The sequence below is a fragment of the Eublepharis macularius genome, chromosome 1 (assembly GCF_028583425.1).
Source record: "Eublepharis macularius isolate TG4126 chromosome 1, MPM_Emac_v1.0, whole genome shotgun sequence".
Taxonomy (NCBI): domain Eukaryota; kingdom Metazoa; phylum Chordata; class Lepidosauria; order Squamata; family Eublepharidae; genus Eublepharis; species Eublepharis macularius.
Window position 1 is genome coordinate 130,155,085 of NC_072790.1, and position 21,750 is coordinate 130,176,834.

At 47.0% G+C, this 21,750-nt stretch overlaps 1 protein-coding gene across 2 annotated transcripts in view; it reads right to left on the reverse strand.

Annotated features, from left to right (window-relative positions):
* Positions 1–21,750, reverse strand: part of SYNE1 (spectrin repeat containing nuclear envelope protein 1) — a 471,821-nt gene that overhangs the window by 81,333 nt on the left and 368,738 nt on the right. Inside the window, exons 123-125 of one of the 2 annotated variants that reach the window (XM_055002895.1) lie at positions 20,774–20,929; positions 18,748–18,906; positions 18,239–18,405 (exon numbers count right to left, since the gene is read on the reverse strand). In XM_055002895.1, the coding sequence (XP_054858870.1) occupies positions 18,239–18,405; positions 18,748–18,906; positions 20,774–20,929 (482 nt within the window). Of the gene's footprint in view, positions 1–18,238; positions 18,406–18,747; positions 18,907–20,086; positions 20,172–20,773; positions 20,930–21,750 lie in introns of those variants that run through there. The other variant, XM_055002961.1, reaches the window with a different exon arrangement.

Genomic DNA, 21,750 nt, shown 5'->3' on the forward strand with positions numbered 1-21,750 from the left:
CAAAAGAGCTGAACGTACAGTTCTGTTTGCGTCTATTATCTAGGAAATGTACATTGCATGGAAAGACCAGTATGCAAAATCCTGGCATACTATTTGTTATGAGTCAATATTTGAGAGACAGTATAATTAATATAGTTGTGTGTGAGAAATAGCCTAGTTGCACAGAACACAATGCAATTGTACACTTTCTGAGATACATTCTTGAAAAATTGCAGTGTGTCTGAAGTGAACATCTTTAAGCATGTTGCTTTAAGAAGCTTGGGTTGAATTCCTTTTCATGTTAACAAAGATTCCACATTCAAAATAGTGGCTTGGAATCATCACATGACAGGTTGAAGAAAGGCTGTATAAATTTAGCAAGCTTGATATATATGTACAGTAACGGCTTGCAACTTGCTGTACTCTTCTCACAGTCCACAGCATATCATAGCCATTTGAACTTGTTTTCTTAGCATTAGATACTACTTACTGTACGGTATTAAAAATATCCATAACTTTCAAATAGCCTTTGTCCACATTTTCCTTAGTTAGACAGAAATGTTTTTACATCACATTTCTTTTTAAAAAGAAAGCATATGTGGGGAATATTGTTGGAAAGGATAAATTCCATGAAAACTTTTTTCAGAATTACACATGCCTTAAAATGTGTTTAATTCTAAACAGAAATTTACTATGATTCACACCCACTATGATGTATCATGAAGTCAAAATGATGATCCAGCCAGACAGCTGGTTACTAATAATAATTTAAAACGAATGTTTAAAAAAATGCTAAGATGACCTCAGGAAAAAACATTTCCCAGCTTACTTGCAGTTCTAACACTCATAATAATTAATACAGGCCTAATGGTTCCTCTTTTTTCTTTTTGGAAAAAAATGAACCAGTTGAAGTTTAAAAGCAAAAAACCCTGTAGAGCTTGGCTTAATGAGAGAAAACCATGCTATGCCAATGTCCCATTAGCAGCACACCAAAGTCTACAATCAAATGTGTTTCTACTATGTCTCATGTGTAACGTAGGACACATTTAACTGGCAGCAAAACCAGGTATACAGTTTCATTGAACATCATTTCATCGAAACATTAAATAAAATGTTTTGCTAATTTCAGATTTCTGAGAGCGCAAGCATTTTAAAGAGCAGGCCTCAGTTCATTTGTAATTAGCACCCATTTTATCCCTACAGGATATGAAATTATACAGAACAGAAAAGAAATACATAAAAGAAAATGAATCAAAAAGTTGCCTGCCTTGTCACATCGCAATTGCAGTCAGGGAGGTCTGAATCCGTACTATGGTCATCTGCCATCCTCACGGCACATAAATCTGCTGAAACCAGCATTAAACTTTCCAGGATTAAACAGAAGAGCATTCAGTCCAAAAGCTAGTAAAGACTGTGTTCCATACAACACTGAGCAAAAAATTCTCACACACGAAACAAATGTTAGTAAGTGGCTGCCTGATAATATGAGACCGGGCTGTGACAAGTGGTCATGTTTCTAAATAAAACTTACATTCATCAACATGTGCCAGGATGATCTCCTGGAATGTAGGCCATGAATGGGGGGAGGGTAGGAGGAAAAAACCTTGACTGCAGATTGTGAACAGTTGTAGACTCAACTGTCCAAAGGAGGGCGGTCCTGGAAAAAGTGTGTCTGGTTATAAACACAGCAAAATGTTTTGATATGGGCGAGAGGGAGAGATAGTAACAAGGGAGGATATTGAGGGAGAAAGATCTTTAGTGCAAGTGCCAAAACATTCAAAATGGAATCAAATAGTGATAAAAATAATGAAAAAGAAACTATGCAGCTGGGCAATACATGGGATGAATAAAACTTTAAGGAAGTTACAAAAGAAAACACAGATATTAAATTAAATACATTTCTAATTACTCTACACTGAAATCAATGGGACTTGAACAGAATCTTATATGCTAATAGCCAAGTGGCAAAAATCTGAGGATGCTGAAATCTGGAGATTGGAGCCATGAATAGACAAGGCAGGTCTTCCTACACACCTGAAAAATGCTCCAGGTTTGCAGGAAAATCTGAAAACTAAAAAACCTTTAAAAAAAGACACATGGGTGTGTGTGTTAAAAAAACCCAAAATGATAAAAGGAGCTCCTGTAGCTTTAACCAGATGCCCTCAGTGGCTGTTGCTAAGCTACCATAAGAGTTCAGCTAAACAGTTCAGCAAATATTCCAAGCTTGGTTTCTGTTAGTAAAAGGCAGGGGGAGAGGGTGGGGCCCTTTCCAGGGCTATTTTGGACTCATGGGGGCCAAGCTCAGAAGCAACCTCTGGGTGACTTGATCCCACATTATTTGCATTATTCATCATTCATGATTGCAGGCCTAGCTATGCTACTGTTCAACAAGAGCATGCCCCCCCCCCAGCCAGTGCAATGTAGTGGTTAGAGTTTCAGAGGAGGACATGGGAGCCCCAGGTTCAAATTGCCACTCTGCTGTGGAAGCTTACTGGCTGACTTTGAACCAGTCACACCCCCTCAGCCTAACCTACCTCTCAGGATTGTTGTGAGAATAATATGGAGGCAAGGAGAATGATGTAAACTGCTTTGGATTCCCATTGTGGAGAAATACAGCATGTAAATGAATTAAATTAAGAAATTTAGATGAAGCTGGGGAGCAAATAAAAGGTAAGTTATTTAGTGGTTTTGGAGGAGAGAACGATGTAGGGAAAGGTGATCATATCAGCTATCTCCAGAATGGGCACTATCCTGCAGGATTCTGCAGGGCGCAATCTTATCTCCCATGTTATTCTACCTCTACGTAAAGCCTTTAGGAGAACTCATTCACAGTTATGGAGTTGGATATCATCAATATGCAGATGACTCCCAAATCTGTATCTCGCTATCCAGGTCCCCACAGGATGCAGTAGAAATCTTGGATTGCTGCCTGATAGCTGTGGTGAAATGGTTGAAAACGAACAAACTGAAACTCAACCCAGACAAGACGAAAATGATGCTTGTTGGAGAGATCTTGAAGGAAACTATACTCCCCACTTTCGATGGAGTTCGTCTGACCCTTGCAGACTTGGATAAGAGCCTAGGTGTTATACTGGATCCAGTGCTACAACTAGAAAAGCAAGTTAAGGCAGCTGCAAAAAACGCTTTCTACAACCTCACTATGGCCTGTAAGATGGCTTCTTACCTCGACATGGCTAACTTCGCTACCTGGATCCATGCTATGGTAACATCAAGACCTGACTATTGTATTGCACTATATATAGGTCTCTCATCTAAATTAACTAGGAGGCCCCAGTTGGTGCAAAACGTGGTGCGGCTGTTATCAGGAGCAAGCAGAATCATGAGCATCACCCCCATCCTGCAGTCACTCCACTGGCTACCTATCAGTTACTGTGCTCAGTTCAAGGTATTGATTATCACATACAAAGCTCTTCACAGCCTTGGTCCAGCATAACTATGGGACCGCTCAGGGCCGGCGCGCCCATGGAGGCCAGGTAGGTGGTGGCCTCGGGCGCGCAGGCTTTGGAGGGGCGCCGGAGGGGGTGTCGGGGGCGGAGGCACGTGCAGCGAAGCTGGCATGACTGCGATGCAGCTACTGCTGCAGCCAGCCAGCCAGCTCCGTGCTGCTGCTGCCGCCGTTGCCACAATACACCCCAGCCGGGCGCAGCCTCTGGGCGCTGCCCCAGCAGCGGCTCGCGGCTTGTGCATCCAGCTGGGGTGCATGGCGGTGGTGGCACGGAGCTGGCTGGCTGGCTGCAGTAGCAGCTGCAGCCAGCCACGCCAGCTCCGCTGCGTGCTCCTCCACCCCAGCCAGTCGCAGAATCCGTGAGCTGTTGCTGGGGTGGCACACGGAGCAGCCTCCGTGCGCTGCCACAGCAGTGGCTCGCAGCTTCTGCGCTCGGCTGGGGCTTGTGGCGGCAGCAGCATGGGTTTGGCTGGCTGGCTGTGTGCGTGAGCACAGAGTGCGCGCACGCGCCGCCTCGGGCGCCAGAACCTCTGGCACCAGCCCTGGGACCGCTTTCCTCCCTATATTCCTCCACGGCAACTTCGTTGATCTGACCAGCGTCTCCTGCAACTGCTACCCTGCACATGGGCAAAATCAACAGTAGCCCATACACAGGTTTTCTCTTTGTGGAACGGCCTGCCTGAGGAGGTCAGGAGAGCCCTCACTCTCCTAGCTTTTGACCCACTATGCAAAACCGAATTATTCAAAAAAGCTTTTGTAGTGTACGGAGGGGGTCTCAGATGTTTCACTAATGAGTTAGGGACCATAGATGTCACCACTATGCCTTATGTATTATCTGTTTTAAATATGTGCTCCTATGAGCTACTTGTGCTTCATGTTGTCTAATGTCAGCTCTAGAATTGCTTATGTTCTATTTTAGCATTTCTTCACCTCTGTATTAGATTCTTGCTAATGCTATGTCTTTGTAAACTTGTATTTATCTACCTTATGGCATTGTTTGTGGAAATGTCCTTGATACTGAATGTACTAATTTCACACTGGGCAAATGCACACTTACCAGCACAGCACTAAACAGGCGGAGTGAGAGCAGCATTCTGGCGCATTTTATGACATCATCGCACCACGAGAGCGGCATCATGGCATGATGTCATCATAAAATGTGCCAGAAAGATGCTCTCACTCTGCCTGTTTAGCGCTGTGCCAGTAAGTGTGGATTCAGCCACTGTGTAATCCGCCTTGAGTCTCAGTGAGAAAGGTGACTATAAATGACATAAATATGGAGGTGGCCAAGAGTAGAGAAAGAAGAAATAATGTGGGGAAAGGGATAAAGGGAAAGTGAAGTATTTGCTGCAAGTCCTTGCAGATTCCCTACCATGCAACTGGGCCTGGCTCAGCCAGCATCACACACTTGGGCCATAGGGGAAAGTCTGCCAGGATGGTGGTAAAAGGGTGAAAAAGGTGAGCTGGCAGGAGAGAAAGAAGAAGGGAAAAGGGGAGATGATACGGGGGCAGGAAAGAAAAAGAGGGCACGGTGGGGGAAGGGGGAAATGAGATAGCTTCTGCAAGTCCTTGCAGGTCCCCACTTGTATTCTTAATAAATGTCTTTAGTTTCAACATCTATGTCTCTCTAAATCATGGTAATGTCCAGATGTTATATACTGATTTCTATAGTTGATAAAAACTGAACAATGGGGCTAGGTAAAGAAAAATATTAGATAATATTCCTATGTGTTTTGTAGTGGTCTAAGATCTGAATTATTACTGTGCTAGGGTGAATGTGACAGACTACACTTTTTTTGAAAAAGCCTGGAAGTTCTGAATACACACAGCTGCAGGACTATTATTAAGGGTTAATCCCTCACAGAAAGAGAACTTTGAGCAACAGGCTACTACAAGGAATCTGGTTGAGTAGCATGAGCTGGAAGCAGTCACAGAACTCACCTCAGACCCTGCCCAAGTAAAAGCCCAAAAAGAGAGAGACCAGTTAGAGTCTTACAGGTCTGGAAGGTGCAGGAGGATTTAAACTTGAAGTTTGTAGACATAAATGATGAAGCAGTAACAGGCTGGAGGGATACTGGGGCAGAAGTCACCTTAATAAAGCCTAAATTTGTGAAGAAAGAACAGTATTTACCAGGAAAACCATACAGGATCAAGGGAATCAGTAGCCCAGAGTTTGAGGTGAACTTGGCAGGACTCCCTATTAGATATAGAGGATTCCAGGGAAAATGGATTATGGGAGTATGGGGAGAACTGGACATTCCTATTTTGTTAGGAAATGGCCTGGCCTATCGCGACAAGAAGCTCATTTTAGAAGGGAAATGGCAAGTATATCTAATTGGTTAACATATCAAGATCTTAGAATTTTCACAAGGTGAAGTCAAAATAAAATCAAAAGAAGATAGTGAGACTTGTCACTTGTATTGTATTTGGGGTGCCAATTTTTTTTTTCAGTTCTGTATTACTGAACTGAATCAACCAATTTTTTTCCCGGTGCACACCCCTACTCCAGAGTTGTTGCAAAAGGTAATATGTTTCTGCTTATATACATACATACATACATACATACATACATACATACATACATACATACATACATACACACACAAATAAATAAAAGAAATGACTGATTGATTGAGGGTGTTGGTCAGATGTTAGCTGATCACTCAGTCTGTTCCTACAGGCACTGTTAGGGTGGCCCCTGCCATACTTTGGGGGGATTGGGGGTTCACCATTGGGCTGTAGACCTGATCTCTGATGCCATGCTTTAAAAGTGCTATTGGAGCCTGTGTATCAAACCTGCCCGAGAAACCTTGCATGTTGCTGTGAGAAGGAATGCAGTTATCAGCATTGCTACAGAGATGTGGCCAGTTGGTCGAAGAAAGACACGACAACTCCGTTTACTTTTACTTTTCCTGCTTTCTCTGCGTAGATGGGAAATTAGAGCTTAGCTATGGGGGGGAGGGAAGTAGAGTGGGTTGTGCTTGAAGGGTTTAATGCTTAGCAGGGGGAGGGGACAGGCATTCCAGTCAAGAAATATCTTCTGTACTGTACTCTTAGGTTATCATTAAAGCTTTAACTCATGCTTCCTTGGATTCATGCAGTGAAGTTCTTTGAGATCTAAGTTGGCAGTCCCTGACAGCCACAACACTTTCTAAACAGGTTAGTATTTGTTTTTCACAAAACTGTTTATGTGCAAAAATGTTACCAATTCAGACCAGTTTGCAGACATTCGTGCCTCTAGGATCTACTTAGAGGGAGAATAGACATGATGTAGGCATGTGTTCTTTAATGTGCCGGGTGGTGGCAATTTTACCTGGGAACTGTAGTTTTAAAAGACCGAGCTGCTCAGGATCTCTGGGAAAAGGAAGGATTCTCTCACTGTCCTCTGCCACCTCTGCTGGCTACTCACCCCCCTCCCCTCTGGCTGCTATTATTGCTGAGACAATGGTGAAAATTTGCAATTGTTCTCTTTACCAATCTCAATGGGGAGAGGAATGATCAGCTCCCCTCCCCCGCCCTGTGGGATCCGCTGTTTAAATGTCTTATGAAGGTAAGCAAGCCAGATGCCAGTTCTTAAAATAAAAGTTCCAGCTCTTGCACAACAAACAGCAAAATGAGATTAGGAGTCCTATGATCACAGTTTACTTTTGTTGTTACTTAAAAGAAGTAATTTTCATACTGTTGAATTTTCCTTTACAGAACTAACAGCAGGGCATAGGGAGGGAAATTTAGTTTATGAAAATTGTACAGGAGGAAAGATTTAAAGTTTTTCTATCACCACTTCTGCAATCAAATTAGCAGTCCCATGTGGTTAGGTTTTTTTTAAACAAAGAAGATCTCTCAGATCCCCTGCATTATTGTCCTGTTTGAGCCTTAAGCAAATCTTCAGTGTTGTCCCTAGCACAGGGAGGTAGGGGAGGGGGAAAGCTGGTAGTTCCTCACTTTGCCCCCCTAGTCGGAATGAGAGACAGACACAAGTGTTTGGAGAAACGGGCCGCTTTATTAAACTGAACAGCAAATCAGAAATACGGCAAGGGGCCTAACTAGCGGTACAGGTCAGGCCCTGGGGTCATTCACTGGGACCCCGCCCTGACCTGTCTGGGCGAGCACCCGCTGCCACCGGGTGCGATCCATCCCTTGAATGGCTGCAACCCGTCCTAGCCAGGCGGAGTGTATCGCCCCTGGAGAGCTCCCCCGCCCGGCCGTACGGCAGCGGGGGGAGACCGGCTTGTCCAGGGGTTCCCCACCCAAGGGCGTCTGACCTCGCAGCAGGGCCGAACGGCAGCCTGCCGCTCCTGAAAGACCCCTGTTCCCCACCAATGGGGAGGTGCCAAGGGTGCTCACCGGCCCGCAACCAATATAACCCTAACTAAATCCTGCACCCATGGCAGCTAATAATGTCGACCCCCAAAACTCTAACCATCACCTCTAACCCAGTACGAGGTAGGCGAAAAAACTTACCACCCAAAGCCAATCAGGGCAGCCAGCAAAAAATTCCTACCTGGCCCCGAGAACGGCGACCGGCTAATCCCGCACTGAATTAGGGAGAGGAGGGTGGGCCGAGCACGAGGCGAGACTGAGCCTCCGAGGGCGGAGCGGCTGGGAAACAGTCCTCTAGCTCCGCCCTCGCAGAAGCTATGCCCGGAGCAGGGCAAGCTCGTCTGTCTCCCTCCAGCCAGGAAGGCAAACGGCTGCCACCACCCCAAGGGGCTTAAGCCCCAGGGCTGGGATGGCAGCATTGCCCCCCTAGTCGGAATGAGAGACAGACACAAGTGTTTGGAGAAACGGGCCGCTTTATTAAACTGAACAGCAAATCAGAAATACGGCAAGGGGCCTAACTAGCGGTACAGGTCAGGCCCTGGGGTCATTCACTGGGACCCCGCCCTGACCTGTCTGGGCGAGCACCCGCTGCCACCGGGTGCGATCCATCCCTTGAATGGCTGCAACCCGTCCTAGCCAGGCGGAGTGTATCGCCCCTGGAGAGCTCCCCCGCCCGGCCGTACGGCAGCGGGGGGAGACCGGCTTGTCCAGGGGTTCCCCACCCAAGGGCGTCTGACCTCGCAGCAGGGCCGAACGGCAGCCTGCCGCTCCTGAAAGACCCCTGTTCCCCACCAATGGGGAGGTGCCAAGGGTGCTCACCGGCCCGCAACCAATATAACCCTAACTAAATCCTGCCACCGCAGAGGCCAAGCCTCTGCTTAGGCCTCGGCGCCCCACAAATGGCATAAAGCCAACCTCAGCCCCTGCCGCAAATCATCCAAGAAAATGCTGTTGCCTCTATAAGAGAGGTGCACCCCATCCCCTCTGTAGAGGGCAACAGACTCGGCCCGAATCTGTGGATGGGGCAAATAAATCCCCAATCCTCCTGTCATCATTTTAAAAAGGGCTCTATTGGCCATCCGCCTTGCCCTCTCAATTGCTTTATGGTCCAATGCTTCGCGCCACGCGCGACGCGGAAGCATTGCTGACCAGAAAATCAGAACACCGGGCCATCTCTTCCTGATCTCTAGGAAGTCATCCCGCGCCTGCCAAGAAAGGGCTACCCCTTTCATCAATCCCAGGTCATTCCCACCTAGGTGTACCACCAAGATATGCGGGGGAAGCGTCGTCCTCCCTTCAAATAAAAGTGGCAGCAGCCCAGACCAACGAAGGCCTCTTCTGCCCTGCCACTCGACGGTAGACCACCGGCTGAGCCCCAACTGGGACCCGATCCAGGACCTTCGGGCTTGGTGCGCCGCCCAGAAGACCATACTGTGGCCGCAGATGAGGATCCGGACCCTCTCCTGACGAACCACAGCGCCTGCAAAACAAATCAGCATGAATGAACGTTCCCCAGCGGCCTAACGTATGACGCATAAGCCCTGGAACGCCAGCGACCTACCCTCTGGATCTCCCTGCCCGAGTATCCCATGCAGCGGCGGTAGACGCCGCCCCAATACGGAATGAGTGGGTGCCAAATTTTACCCCTTTCAAGCCCAACTTGATCAGAGCCTTGCCTGTGACTGCCCAAAATTGAAATTTGGTCAATGGTGACCCGTCCCTGTGACAAAAGAGGACACCCGTTTGCTCCCCTCGCGCCCCCACGTAGCTCCTTAAGGCTGACACTGGGCACAAGCCAGGGATGGAACAGGGGCCGAGGACCAAATCCACCCCTTTCTGCCGCTGGTCCGTCTTGGACCTGCGAATCTTGATGGTCAGTTGCTCACCCACAAACTTTACGTCCCCAGCCATAAGTGCCCGGCCTGAGCAGTCCCTAGCAGACTGCGGCACTAACTCGCTTACCCTAAGCGCCCCAAAGAATGCCAACAAAGATGCGGCATGAAACAACAGCTCCTCAAAACGCGAGCTGCAAACGCCCCCCCATGCCGCTTGCAAGCCCTCTAGGATGGCCGGAGAAATAGGCTGTCTGTCGTCCTTGGGGACGACAGACTCCCGGGACCATCCTTCCAGCATTTTTCTAATGCGGAAATCCCCCGAGGTGTCAGCCAGCCCCCTAACCTTAGCTGCGAAGGCAAGCGCTGCCAACTGGCTGCGGAGATATTTTACCCTAAGCCCTTTATTCCTTTGCACCACGCAAAAGTGTGCCACGTGCTTCACTGGGATGGGCCATAACCGGCGGAGACCTGTCTCTTGCCTAAATGCCTCAAATTGTCTTACCGCCCTGTCGTATGCCCTCCCGGTACTAGGGGCAATGGCTAACTGGATGGCCCTGGCGGCTTCGGTCTCCCAATCTTCCACAGCTCCGGTGGAACCCGGGCTGGCTCCAAATCGGCCTCGGGGGCAAGCTGTCGGAACCTGTCCATCTGCAGACGAGACAAGGCGTCTGCAACTTCATTGTTTACGCCAGGCACATGCCTGGCTGAAAACAAAATGTTAAGGTGCAAGCACCTTAGCGTAAAAGCGCGGACCAGATTCATAACACGGGGCGATTTTGCTGACAGGGAATTCACAACCTGAACCACCGCCATGTTATCGCACCAAAAGTGCACTGAGTGGTTACTAAGCTCATCCCCCCAAAGATAAACCGCAACCAAGATGGGGAAGAACTCTAAGAATGTAAGATCCCTGCGCCAGAAATCACCCTCCCAATCTACAGGCCACGGGGCAGCAGACCAGTGCCCCCTGAAATAAATTCCTAAACCCACGGATCCCGAGGCGTCTGAAGAAACTTGGAGCTCCCCTTCTAGTAAAAGCTCCTGTCTCCAAAAAGACACCCCATTAAATCCTCTCAAGAACTGCAGCCAGATCCCTAGATCCTCCCGCATGTCTTTGGAGAGCCGTATCTTGTGATGGGGCAACCGCAGGGTCCCCATGGCGCCGCAAAGACGCCGCAAGAAGGCCCTGCCTGGGGCCACTGCCTTGCAGGCAAAATTAAGGTGGCCCACCACCTGCTGTAGCTCCAGCAAGGTAACCTTACCCTTCCACAGTAGTGTGCGCAACCGCGCCTCCAAATCTACAAGCTTCTCCAACGGGAGCCTGGAGGTCTGTTGCACCGTGTCCAATTCAATGCCTAGGAAGGTCAGGACAGTTGCTGGGCCCTCGGTTTTTTCATGTGCCAAAGGCACACCCAGCTCCTCCGCCAGGCTGACAAAGCCAGCCAAAAGGCGCGCACATTGCCCTGTTGCCTGTGGCCCAACCAGGATAAAATCATCTAAATAGTGGGCGGAGTCACGGCAGCGCTGCCTACGACGGAATGCCCACTCCAGAAATGTGCTGAAGCGCTCAAAAACCGCACACGATATTGAGCACCCCATGGGGAGGGCCCTGTCCATATAATATTGACCCTCGAAGGCAAACCCGAGGAGCTCAAAGTCCTCTGGGTGCACCGGAAGAAGACGGAATGCCGACTTAATGTCGCATTTTGCCATCTCCGCTCCCCTGCCACAGCGTCTAACGACTTTAATGGCTTGGTCGAACGATGTATAACGCACAGAGCACAAGTGCTCCGGAATTGCGTCATTGACAGACCCACCCCTTGGATAAGACAGGTGATGAATTAACCGAAATTCACCAGGAGCCTTTTTAGGGACCACCCCCAGGGGGGAAACCCGCAACTTGGGCACAGGAGGGATTGGGAAAGGGCCTAAAACTCGGCCCTCAACGCATTCCTTAGCTATCTTGGACCTAACAATATTTTCCATGCCCTGCACTGAACGCAAGTTACTTGACATGAAGGAAGAACGTGGTCCTTGAAAGGGAATGCGAAAACCTAAGGAAAACCCATCTAACAAAAATTGGGCGTCCGCCCTCCTGGGGTAATCAGCCAACATGGCCCTAAGTACCCTCAGGTTTATTGGGCTGGGGCCCTTTTCCAGTACCGGGCTGCCCCCCGTGGCCACCACCCCTTTTTCCAAAGGGCTTCTGCCTCCTGCATGCCGTAATAGCATGCGGCCCCCGGCAGATAGGGCACTCGTGGCCATAACGGCAAAATTTTCTGCTGCAGGTCCCCCGCGAGGTAAATTCGAAACAAAGCAGCCGGGGCTGAACCGACTGCCCCGCAGGCACGCGGGGACCATAAAAGGCAGCAGGTGAAGCGGCCGCTCCGGCACCCGAACGCTGAACGATGTGGCCACTGTCCGACCTATCTCCTGCCCCAAATTTAGTCGGGGTCATTAGTTGAATCCATAGATGGTGGTGCACCTGGTCCCATGGCAGGGAGGGGTTCAGGGCCGCCCGCATCCTGAACTCCTCGTCATATTGGAGCCAGGCAGCCCCGCCAAAATCAGTATGAGCGCGGTTTATTATGTCTACATACTGGAAGAACGGGGCGGCCCTCCAAGGCTGGACCCTCGCAATCACTCCCGCATAAATTAGGAAACCTGGTAACCAATTGGCCCAGGTCCTATCGATCTTGCGGCGCCTAATGCGCTCCTTGTCCCTATCTTCCAGTTCCTCCCTGTCCTTCTTCTCCAGGTCCCTGAAGAGAAGGGTGAAAACATCAACATACTCCCCCCGCAGGATTTTTTCCCGCGTGGCCGGGGTAAGGTGATCTCCCAGGGGCATGGCCGTGTCCCCTACCGGCAAGGCCCTGTAAGGAACCGCCCCATAATTAGCCCAAGGTACGCCCGAATAAGGGCTCCATGTGCTAGTGCTACCCCCGGCCGGGGCAGGGGAGGAAAACCATCCTGGGGCCGCTGGTGCCTGATATGGCCCCGTCTGATGTGACCACAGGGCCCAATCTGGAAGCCTCGGCCCCACACCTACGCCTTCGGTGGGTGATCCCTGTGCATAGGTGTTATGCGGAAGTGCGTGAGAGTCATAGGCCCAAGGCCAGGTTGCGACCTGTTGCGACCCCGAGCACTTACCCTCTGCCTCAGGCGGCTGCACAACCAGTGCCAACTGGCCCGCCTCTGCCGGCCAGCATTCCTCGACATCCGCTGATGCTGCCTCCACCGCAGGTTCCTCGGCAGCCTGGCCACTCCCAGCAGCCTCCGGAACCCCAGGGCCTCTCGAAGTTCCCTCAAGAGCGGATAAACGAGAAAGAATGTCAGATAAGGCGGCAGATTTAGCGGCCGCCCGTACGGGCCTCTTCGCCAACTGGCCGGCCGCTAGTGGTGCCCTCAGTTGTTCCAGTGCTGCTATACGAGCTAATACCTCACGCCTAGAGGTGCCCTCATCATCCTCGTCAGAAGACAATGCAACAGCTTGTCGCTTAGGAGGGCGTGGGGCAGGCTGTTTCCCCTTCGAAATGCCTGAACCCTTTTTGGGGCCCATATTTAACAGTGCACTTAATGGACTAGGAGTTCAGAAGCAATGTAATAACCCCGCGCCCAGACCTGACTCAAAATGGCCCCCACTCAACCAGCGTGGATCAAAATGGCCACCTAGGAACAGGACTGGCCCAAAATGGCTGCGAAGCACAGGAATCCGCACTGGCCACACTGCACCGCAGTAATCAAAGGCTAAAATTATGACCACCCCCGCAGCACACCGCAAGAATTGACGGGGGAGGTATTTGAAAACCGCCCTCAAAAGCTCGCCAAAAGCGTGGGTGGGGTGGGGTGGGTCGCCCGAGCCGCGCGGCTTTACGCGGCTATACCCCCCTCGCCGCAGCCGCGGCTGCAGTAAACCGCCGCCGCCGGGGGAATGGGCAAACCGCCCTCAAACCACCCTCAAAAGCCCGCCAATAGCGCGGGTGGGGTGGGACGCCCGTGCCGCGCGGATGTGCGCGGCTATTTCCCCTCGCCTCAGCCGCGGCGCAGTAACCCGCCGCCGCCGGAGGAATGGCAAACCGCCCTTAAAAGCCTGCTAAAAGCTTGGGTGGGGTGGGGCGGGACGCCCGTGCCGCGCGGCTTTGCACGGCTGTTCCCCCTCGCCGCAGCCGCGGCTGCAGTAAACCGCCGCCGCCGGAGGAATGGGCAAACCGCCCTCAAACCGCCCTCAAAAGCCCGCCAAAAGCGCGGGTGGGGTGGGACGCGTGGCTATTTCCCCTCGCCGTGGCGTGGCTATTTCCCCTCGCAGCGGCGGAAAAAACCGCCGCAGCCGCGCCTACAACCCCAGCCGGAGAGAAACGGCACGGGAGAATAGGCGCGAATATGCCCCGGATGCCCTGAAGCGCGCCTCCCGGGCCGCGGATCACGGGGAATGCGGGGGCAAGAGTACCCGCCCGCCTCAGTGGGACGCAACCTCCGCGTCCACCGGGGGGGGGAGGAAAACACCCACCCGCCTATGAACACAGGGGCCCAACCGCCCCTTCCCAACCCAGACGGACTTCAGGGGCTATCCCCTACAAACCGCCCCCAGCCGCACAGGCTGGCCGTCCTGAGGCCTCGTGCCGGCGAAGAAAATTAGTCTTCCTTCGTCCGAGCACGAGGCGAGACTGAGCCTCCGAGGGCGGAGCGGCTGGGAAACAGTCCTCTAGCTCCGCCCTCGCAGAAGCTATGCCCGGAGCAGGGCAAGCTCGTCTGTCTCCCTCCAGCCAGGAAGGCAAACGGCTGCCACCACCCCAAGGGGCTTAAGCCCCAGGGCTGGGATGGCAGCACTGTTGAGACTGCAAGAAAGCAAGTGCAAAGTTCCTCTCCGCCAGCAATCCTGTGCAGCTCTGTCTTTGAAAACTTTCTAATTTTATGACCTGGCAGATTCCACCCCAAGTGGCAGGAGGGCGAGGGAGAGACCTGGTCATCCTTGTCTCAGCAATAATAGCAGCCAGAGCAGGACAGGAGGACAGGCCTGAGTAGCCAGGTGAGGTGGCAAAAGGCAGTGAGAGAATCCTTCCTCTCTCAAGCAATCCTGAGTGGTTCAGACTTTTAAAACTACAGTTCCCAGGTAAAACTGCATCACCTGACAGGTTAAAGAAAATATGCCTGGCATCACGTCTAGCTTGGCCCTTTGAAAAACACTGAAGGGCAGGATTTTATTAAAACCCAGCATTTAATTATGACTGATTTATATGATCTGTGACTGTCTATTTACACAATTGCCTGCTGAGTGGAACTGTTATGCAACAAGCATGTATGTGTGTGTGGGGGGGGGGGAGTTATGCAGCAAGTACCTATGCTGCAGTGTATGGTTAGGAAGGAATACAGTGAAGCAACCTGCTGAATAGCTATGAATAGGTCAATTGTCAAACTGATCACTGAAAAATCAACTCTTTGTGACAAGAGAACAGAATGTGATCTGAACTGGTATCAAGCATCTCTAGACAGTGTTGTTCATTGGTGATTAAAAGGCATTTGGTGTATGCTCAAAGGCATGCATTCCTTTACACAGGCAAGTTACAACAAGGTGTTTTGCAATTAATGATTACAATCAGATACCAAGCTAGTAACTGGGTGTTCATTTCCTGTGCAGCCCCCAGTCCCATCTACACCTGACACAATATCTCACTGCCAACAGTGGAGGCAATGCCCAAACAGTATTCATCTCAGTCCATTTTCTTGCCCAGGGTTTCCCTTATCACTGTGGCTATTAAATGGGGCAGAAATATATAAGAGAAAAGGTGATGGGGAAAAGATGAAGGGAAAAAGCAGAAGAGAATGAATTTGGTCAAGAAGGGGTTAACTGACTGAGATCCCACTGACTTGCAGTTGTATCACCCTCATTTCTTTTAAGACAACTGGGACGAAAACTGTTTGCATACTTTCTGTCCTATGCCGGAAACAAAAAGGGCTAGAGACTTTTTGTTAAATGTAAGCTGAAACTTCAGACACTGAGCATAACATAGTTCTGGGAGCACTCTCCCAAATCTCCACAATAGCTTCTGACTTGCCTCTATTTGACAAAATCATTCAAATGTACTACCAGAAAAAATGGAGTAGAGGGATACAGGGGAAGTGAAATGTCCCTTGCAAGTTCCCAACTTGTGCACACACACACATGCACAGACACACAAAGTGAGATTTGACTCACAATAACTTATACTCTGACAAAGTGAACTTTGATTCACAAAAGCTTATGCTCTGTTGTTTGTCTTTAAGGTGCTACCGGACTCAAATTTTGTTCTGCAAACAGAAAAATATCATGCAAACCTTTTTGGCACACCACATCCTTAACAACCAACTATCTCTGTAACAAGTACCACTTCCTGTTTAAACACTTCTAACATCTGTGAACTGTTACCTGAAACCAGAAAGGGGGGGGGGGACCTTTATAGCCTTCATCTACATATAGTAAATCAAGCTGTGACAAAAAAATATACACTTGTATATAATATATACCCATAGTATCACTGCACTATGTTAATCTATATAATGATTCAGGTCATTAAAACTTACTAAAATTGTCTTTTATCTGCTGCACAATGTTTATGAGCTTTTTTATTCAAGATATTTTGAACTGCACACAGAATTCATTAAGTAAGATTTTCTTGAATTATGGCAACATTGTAGTCATCTCACCTATAATTTATAGAACATAGACTATTCTACAGTATGGGATTTTCTGTACCCCCCCTCCCCAATTGATTCTGGCCCAGTAATGCTTCAGTTTATCCCCTGATTTCTGCACACATTTTTTGCCTTTAGTTTTTCTTCATTTTTTGTTTTTTCCATTTTTTTAAGACCACTTTTATCATGATCTTTTTTTGAAGCTGATTCTGAGTAGTTTTTGTTCCTAGTATGATAGTATGTAAATGTTTATTTTGGTTTGTTTGAACCACCTACTTCAAACTCCCTTTTTTATGATTGGACGTTCGTCATTGTTAAACCACTCCTCTCCCCTTTACATCCCCTCTCCTGTTTTCATTTTCAATCTTTATCTTTTTGAACCATCACTTCCCTATCACTGTATCAGTACACCATTGTAATAAAGAGGTAGCAGGTTCTCTGAATTCCCAGCTTTCATTTTTTTTTAAAGTCTCGTACCCCTTCCCTAGCAGAGATACAAGGGAAAGGGCATATCTCTGCACCGAAAGGGCCTAGAGACTTTAAAAAATGAAAGTTGGACATTCAGAGAACCGGTTGCAACTATTATTATAATATATCATATTATTATAATGGTATATTGATACAGCAATATGAAAGTAACTTAAAAAAAAACCTGCAAAAGTCCTGGTCCAGGGAAGGGGAGGGTGCGACTACACCAGAAAAAGGGTTTAAAGGGACATAGCCCCTGCTGCTTCAGGCTCCGTTCCCACAGAGGCTGGTTTGCCCTATTGGTGCCAGTCTCTGCCTCCTCATTGTCGATTGGCTGGCTTGGGACAGGCGTTCTGGCTTGAACTGTGTGTGGAAGGAATTAGGAATGGGCAGTGGAGCTACTCCCTTATTAGGCTTCCCCATGAAAAGACAGGCAGTGAGTTCATTTTTTATCTTTTTTAAACAATTAGCCCTTCTATTGATATACTGATATAAGCATGCACCAAAAATAGAGTGAGGTTCTGTGACACCACCAATGACATCACTGATAACAACAACACCCTCACTTGAAAATCCTGCTTATTTATGGCATGTCAGGAAGAAAATAAACCAACTCCACAACTGTAAAAATGCAGAAGGAAAACAGAACGATACTCAAACCAATTCCAATGCTTGTGCATTAACTGCTAAGAAAATCAGAAATGAGTCAAGCGTGTGGAAATGCTCTATATCTGTTGGAAATATTTCTAGAAAAAAATTCCCTCTATACCATCAAAATGTATTATGTAAACAGGGCCTAAGATGTTCTGGAAGTTCACTACATTTTCTTTAAAATGGTGAAGAAATTCTAAAGCAAATACTGAAATTCTTCATCGTTTTCTTTCTATATTACCCCAGATCTAAACAGCCATAAATCTATTTCATAGTCAACAAGGTTCTGGACCATTATTCAATTTATGAGGGTCCTTTGGTTAGAATTGTATTCTGGAGTGGTTACATGTATACAAACAGGGAAAGTATAATCTATGCAGCCCTTGAGTTCCTCTGAAATTAATTGGACTTCCTGCCACATAAAGATATCTGTGACTTGAGACAAAGCTTTACCTCACCTCCTTTATTTCAAAATGAGTTTTATCTAGCTTTCTAAAGGAGGAACTATCAGATACCTAAATGACATTGATACTATTCATAGTACATGAATCTTTCTTGGAAGTCACACTGGAAGACTAATGAAATATGCTACTGTTGGAGGTGGAACTGATACATGGTGTTTTAGAATTAAATACTCTTATCTGACATGAAGTCACAATCTGTGTGACACCACAAATTTGTGGACTTCAAAACGAAATAGACATTTTTTTTTCAGATACAGTGCTGCATGAAGAATACCAAGAAAGGAAGATTAAGAAAAATTATAGTTAGCTAAGGCAAAGTTTCAAAAAAAATTTTTCGTCTGATATGATTTTTAACACATGGTTCTGTAACAGTTGAACTATTTTACCTGGCTGCAATGAGATCTAGAAGATGCTGCCATCTGTCATTGACCTTGCCAAGTTTATACTCAATCTCCAAAGCTTTGCTTTCATGGCTTGCTTTAGCAAGTCGTTCTCCCATTTGCTGGAGCTGGATTTTATTCTCTTGGGCAACTGCAATTTCATCTTGATAATCCTAGATGGCACAGGGATACAGAGAGAGATCAGAGGGCTTATTGAATACACCTTCCTGGTCAGGACTATAACAATGCTTGAAGGGAAAAGTTAATACTTAAATACAAATACAAATATTGCTACCTAAATATATTTTTATCATTTAAAAGTTGTTTATAAGAGATACAGGCCTGAAATAAATACCTGTACAGCAGGAACTAAAATGAAAGTTCAAATGGTCACATTAGATTCTGTCCATGTGTTCATCATACCTAGTATCACTAGCATGTTAGGCTCCAATAAACTGAGAATACTTGTAGAAGATAAGAAACTAATCCTGAGAACATTATCAGAAGTATTGTACCTTTTTAAGTTTTTCTATCATTTCCTCAATGAGGATATCTCCATTCTGGGACACTTTGCTCTCCATCTGTGTCAACCACTCACAGAGCTCTTTGTTCTTCTCATTGAAGACTGCCCACTCGTTTAGTCTCTCGTTCACTTGCTGCTGTCTCAAGGAAACCTTAATATGTAATGCAAGAGGAAATACCACAGTCAGATTATGATGATAAAAGAACTCCAAGTACCATCTCAATACAGTGCAACACGGTTGTCTCTGAAGGAAAAGATACCCTGATCTATAGCTGTGCAGAACCCCTTTAACAGCTTCATGATCGTTGTGAATCTCCAGTTACTACTGGATCAAACCTTACTTAAATCAGGAAGGCACAGACAAAGATGAGAGCTCACAAGGTTGAGCTGCCATTTGAAATTATGATAGCTTTCAGCACTGCAGAAAAGGTTCATTGCTATCCTGTATTAGATGGAGGCTTAAGTTAGGGTTCAGAACATCTCCACACAAACTGATGAAAGTATGACCTGGAGCTCACATGGGATGCCTGAGCTTATTTCAACTTCCATCCATGCTAGATATGGTGCAAAAGTCCAGAACCACAGGTTGCATCTGAAAAGGACTTTTGTATAGTGTTATCCCAACCACCTAGAAGATGAAACTGACCCTGAGTAACATTTCACACATAATGTAGAGTTTTTCCTCTGGGTTTACACAGAATCATATCCAGTTCTTTGACAAGCATACTTGTCTTCACAATTCATATTTTAAGTGTACACTGAAGTGCCATATATTAAGTGGCTCCTATAATGAAATATTTTAAGGATTTTCCTGCAGGTCACTGTCAGCCCCAGCCTGAAATTCTTTCCTGACTCTTTGTCATTAACATGGTTAGGTTTTATACCCTATCTTTGCTTAATGGCATTTTTAAAAATACTTGGCCCACTAGTGCAATACCATACTGAATTCATAAACTTTGCAAACACTAGTGTGATGTATCCAGTTATGTCAGTGTAGTTTGCACCCCCACCCACATGTACCTGGACCATTAATTTGATAAATTTGTCCTTTTTTTGTACAACATACCTAAAGAACTAACTAATTACATCAAAAAGCAGTAGGCATTAAGGAAATTCCCACAGAGGCAATAGAAGAGTAAAATAAAAAGGAAATGGATGTCTGGCAGACAAATGATCCCTGGATATGAATCATAATGACTCTATTCTGACCTTAAATTGTGGACTAAAAGAAGATTAGATAGATACAAACAGGTCTTCGAAAGAAAATAACACTCATATGTGCTGCTACTTTTCAAGACAACTGCATAACAATTCAAAAGATTCCTACTTACTGCAATGTTTCTTCTTTTCTCTAAGTTCAGTTCCTTCTGACTTTACATGAGCATTTCCACTGAGGAACTGAACACTCACAAAATGACTACGGACTCTTATTTGCATGTTTGTTGTTTCTTAAAAGATAGAAATGATACTACATTTCCTTTTGTGGTTCTCTGAGCCTGAGCATTGGATCAAGTAGGTCTCCAGCTAACCTGCTTGAAAACTTTGTTTTTACCATGTAAGCGGGCCGCCACCAGAAAGGAGAATGCTGATAAAACAACTGATCAGAGTCAACATGGCAGTTACATTTCTAAACTAATGAATAAAAATGATTGGCTTTCTGAGTCAGCACAATTCTGGAATATCCTACTGATTGACAAATTGTATTGCAAGCTGCTAGATGTGTTATAAACTAATATCAGCCCAAACCTGTTATCAGTTTTAGAAGTTCTAATGCAATCAAGAATTTTGAAGAACAAAAGCGGCATCCTGGTCAAGCTCTGCTTGTATCCAGCAACACAATCTCAAAATCTCTTCTATCAACTGCTCTGAGAATTAACAGTTTAGTTGTCTCATGTATATCCTGAACTTGTGTCCTCCCCAATTCCATGTCAAAACCCAACATATTAGCCATTACTCTGCACTTCTTCTCTATTCTGGCCCCCAAAGGTCTTATTTTTTAGCTTTTAATGCTACTTTACCTGGTGACACAGCTCTTCCCACTGTCTGTGCAGAAGCTCAATGCGCTCGTTGAGAACCAAGATATCATCTGCGCTGATGTAAGCAGACAAGTTCTCCTTTAACAAAGACAAGTGGGCAAGATCATCTGTCCATCCCTCGGCAGCACTCTCCAGCTCCTAGATTTTAAGACATTTTTTTTTATAACGCATAGAGAACTTTGTTAGGTTTCGTTTTGCTTTTGATAATTTTGCACAGTCAAAGAAGCAGCATGAATTAGTTTGAACTTGTCAGAATTTGGAAACAAAGCAGGTTCAGCTATGGATAGTACTTGGATGGGAGACCACTAAGGAAGACTGGGGTTACTATGTGGAGGAAGACAATGACAAACCACTTCTGCTCGCCTCTTGCCTTGCACACCCCATGGATAGGGTTGCCATGAGTTGGTTGCAACTTGAAGGCATGTTCTTCTTCTTGTAGCCTGAATAGCCCTGACTAGTATGAGCTCATTATAGCTTGGAAGCTAAGCTAGGTTGGCCATGGTTTAGTACTTGGATGGGAGACCACCAAGGAAGACCAGGGTTGCTGTGCAAAGGAAGGTAATATCTTATATTCTGAGCAGCGTTCAGACCTTGAAGTGAGACCTAAAAACAGCTTTCACTCCTTTTGCCAGTACAAAATAATTTATAAGGTCCTTCTTGCAGTACTCTTTCCACCAAGACACAAAGACTTCTCTTAAGAGTTTAAAGAACCTTTAACTGCTGAAACGGCTTGGGATCCCATCATTCTGCACAGCATGACTTTGAGGCAATTTAGTGTCTACTGATGAGTTGAGATGTGTCTATTTGGAGCTGCATTTTGTGGGGGCTGGAGCTTATGTCATTTTTCTTAAAAAAATCTCACGTGTGGTAACATTACAATGTTGGAACCCATCACCCCACTGTATTTGCTGACTGGGCTGTCCCATGCCCACTGGAGAGGCAACTGGTGGTGGAGTTCT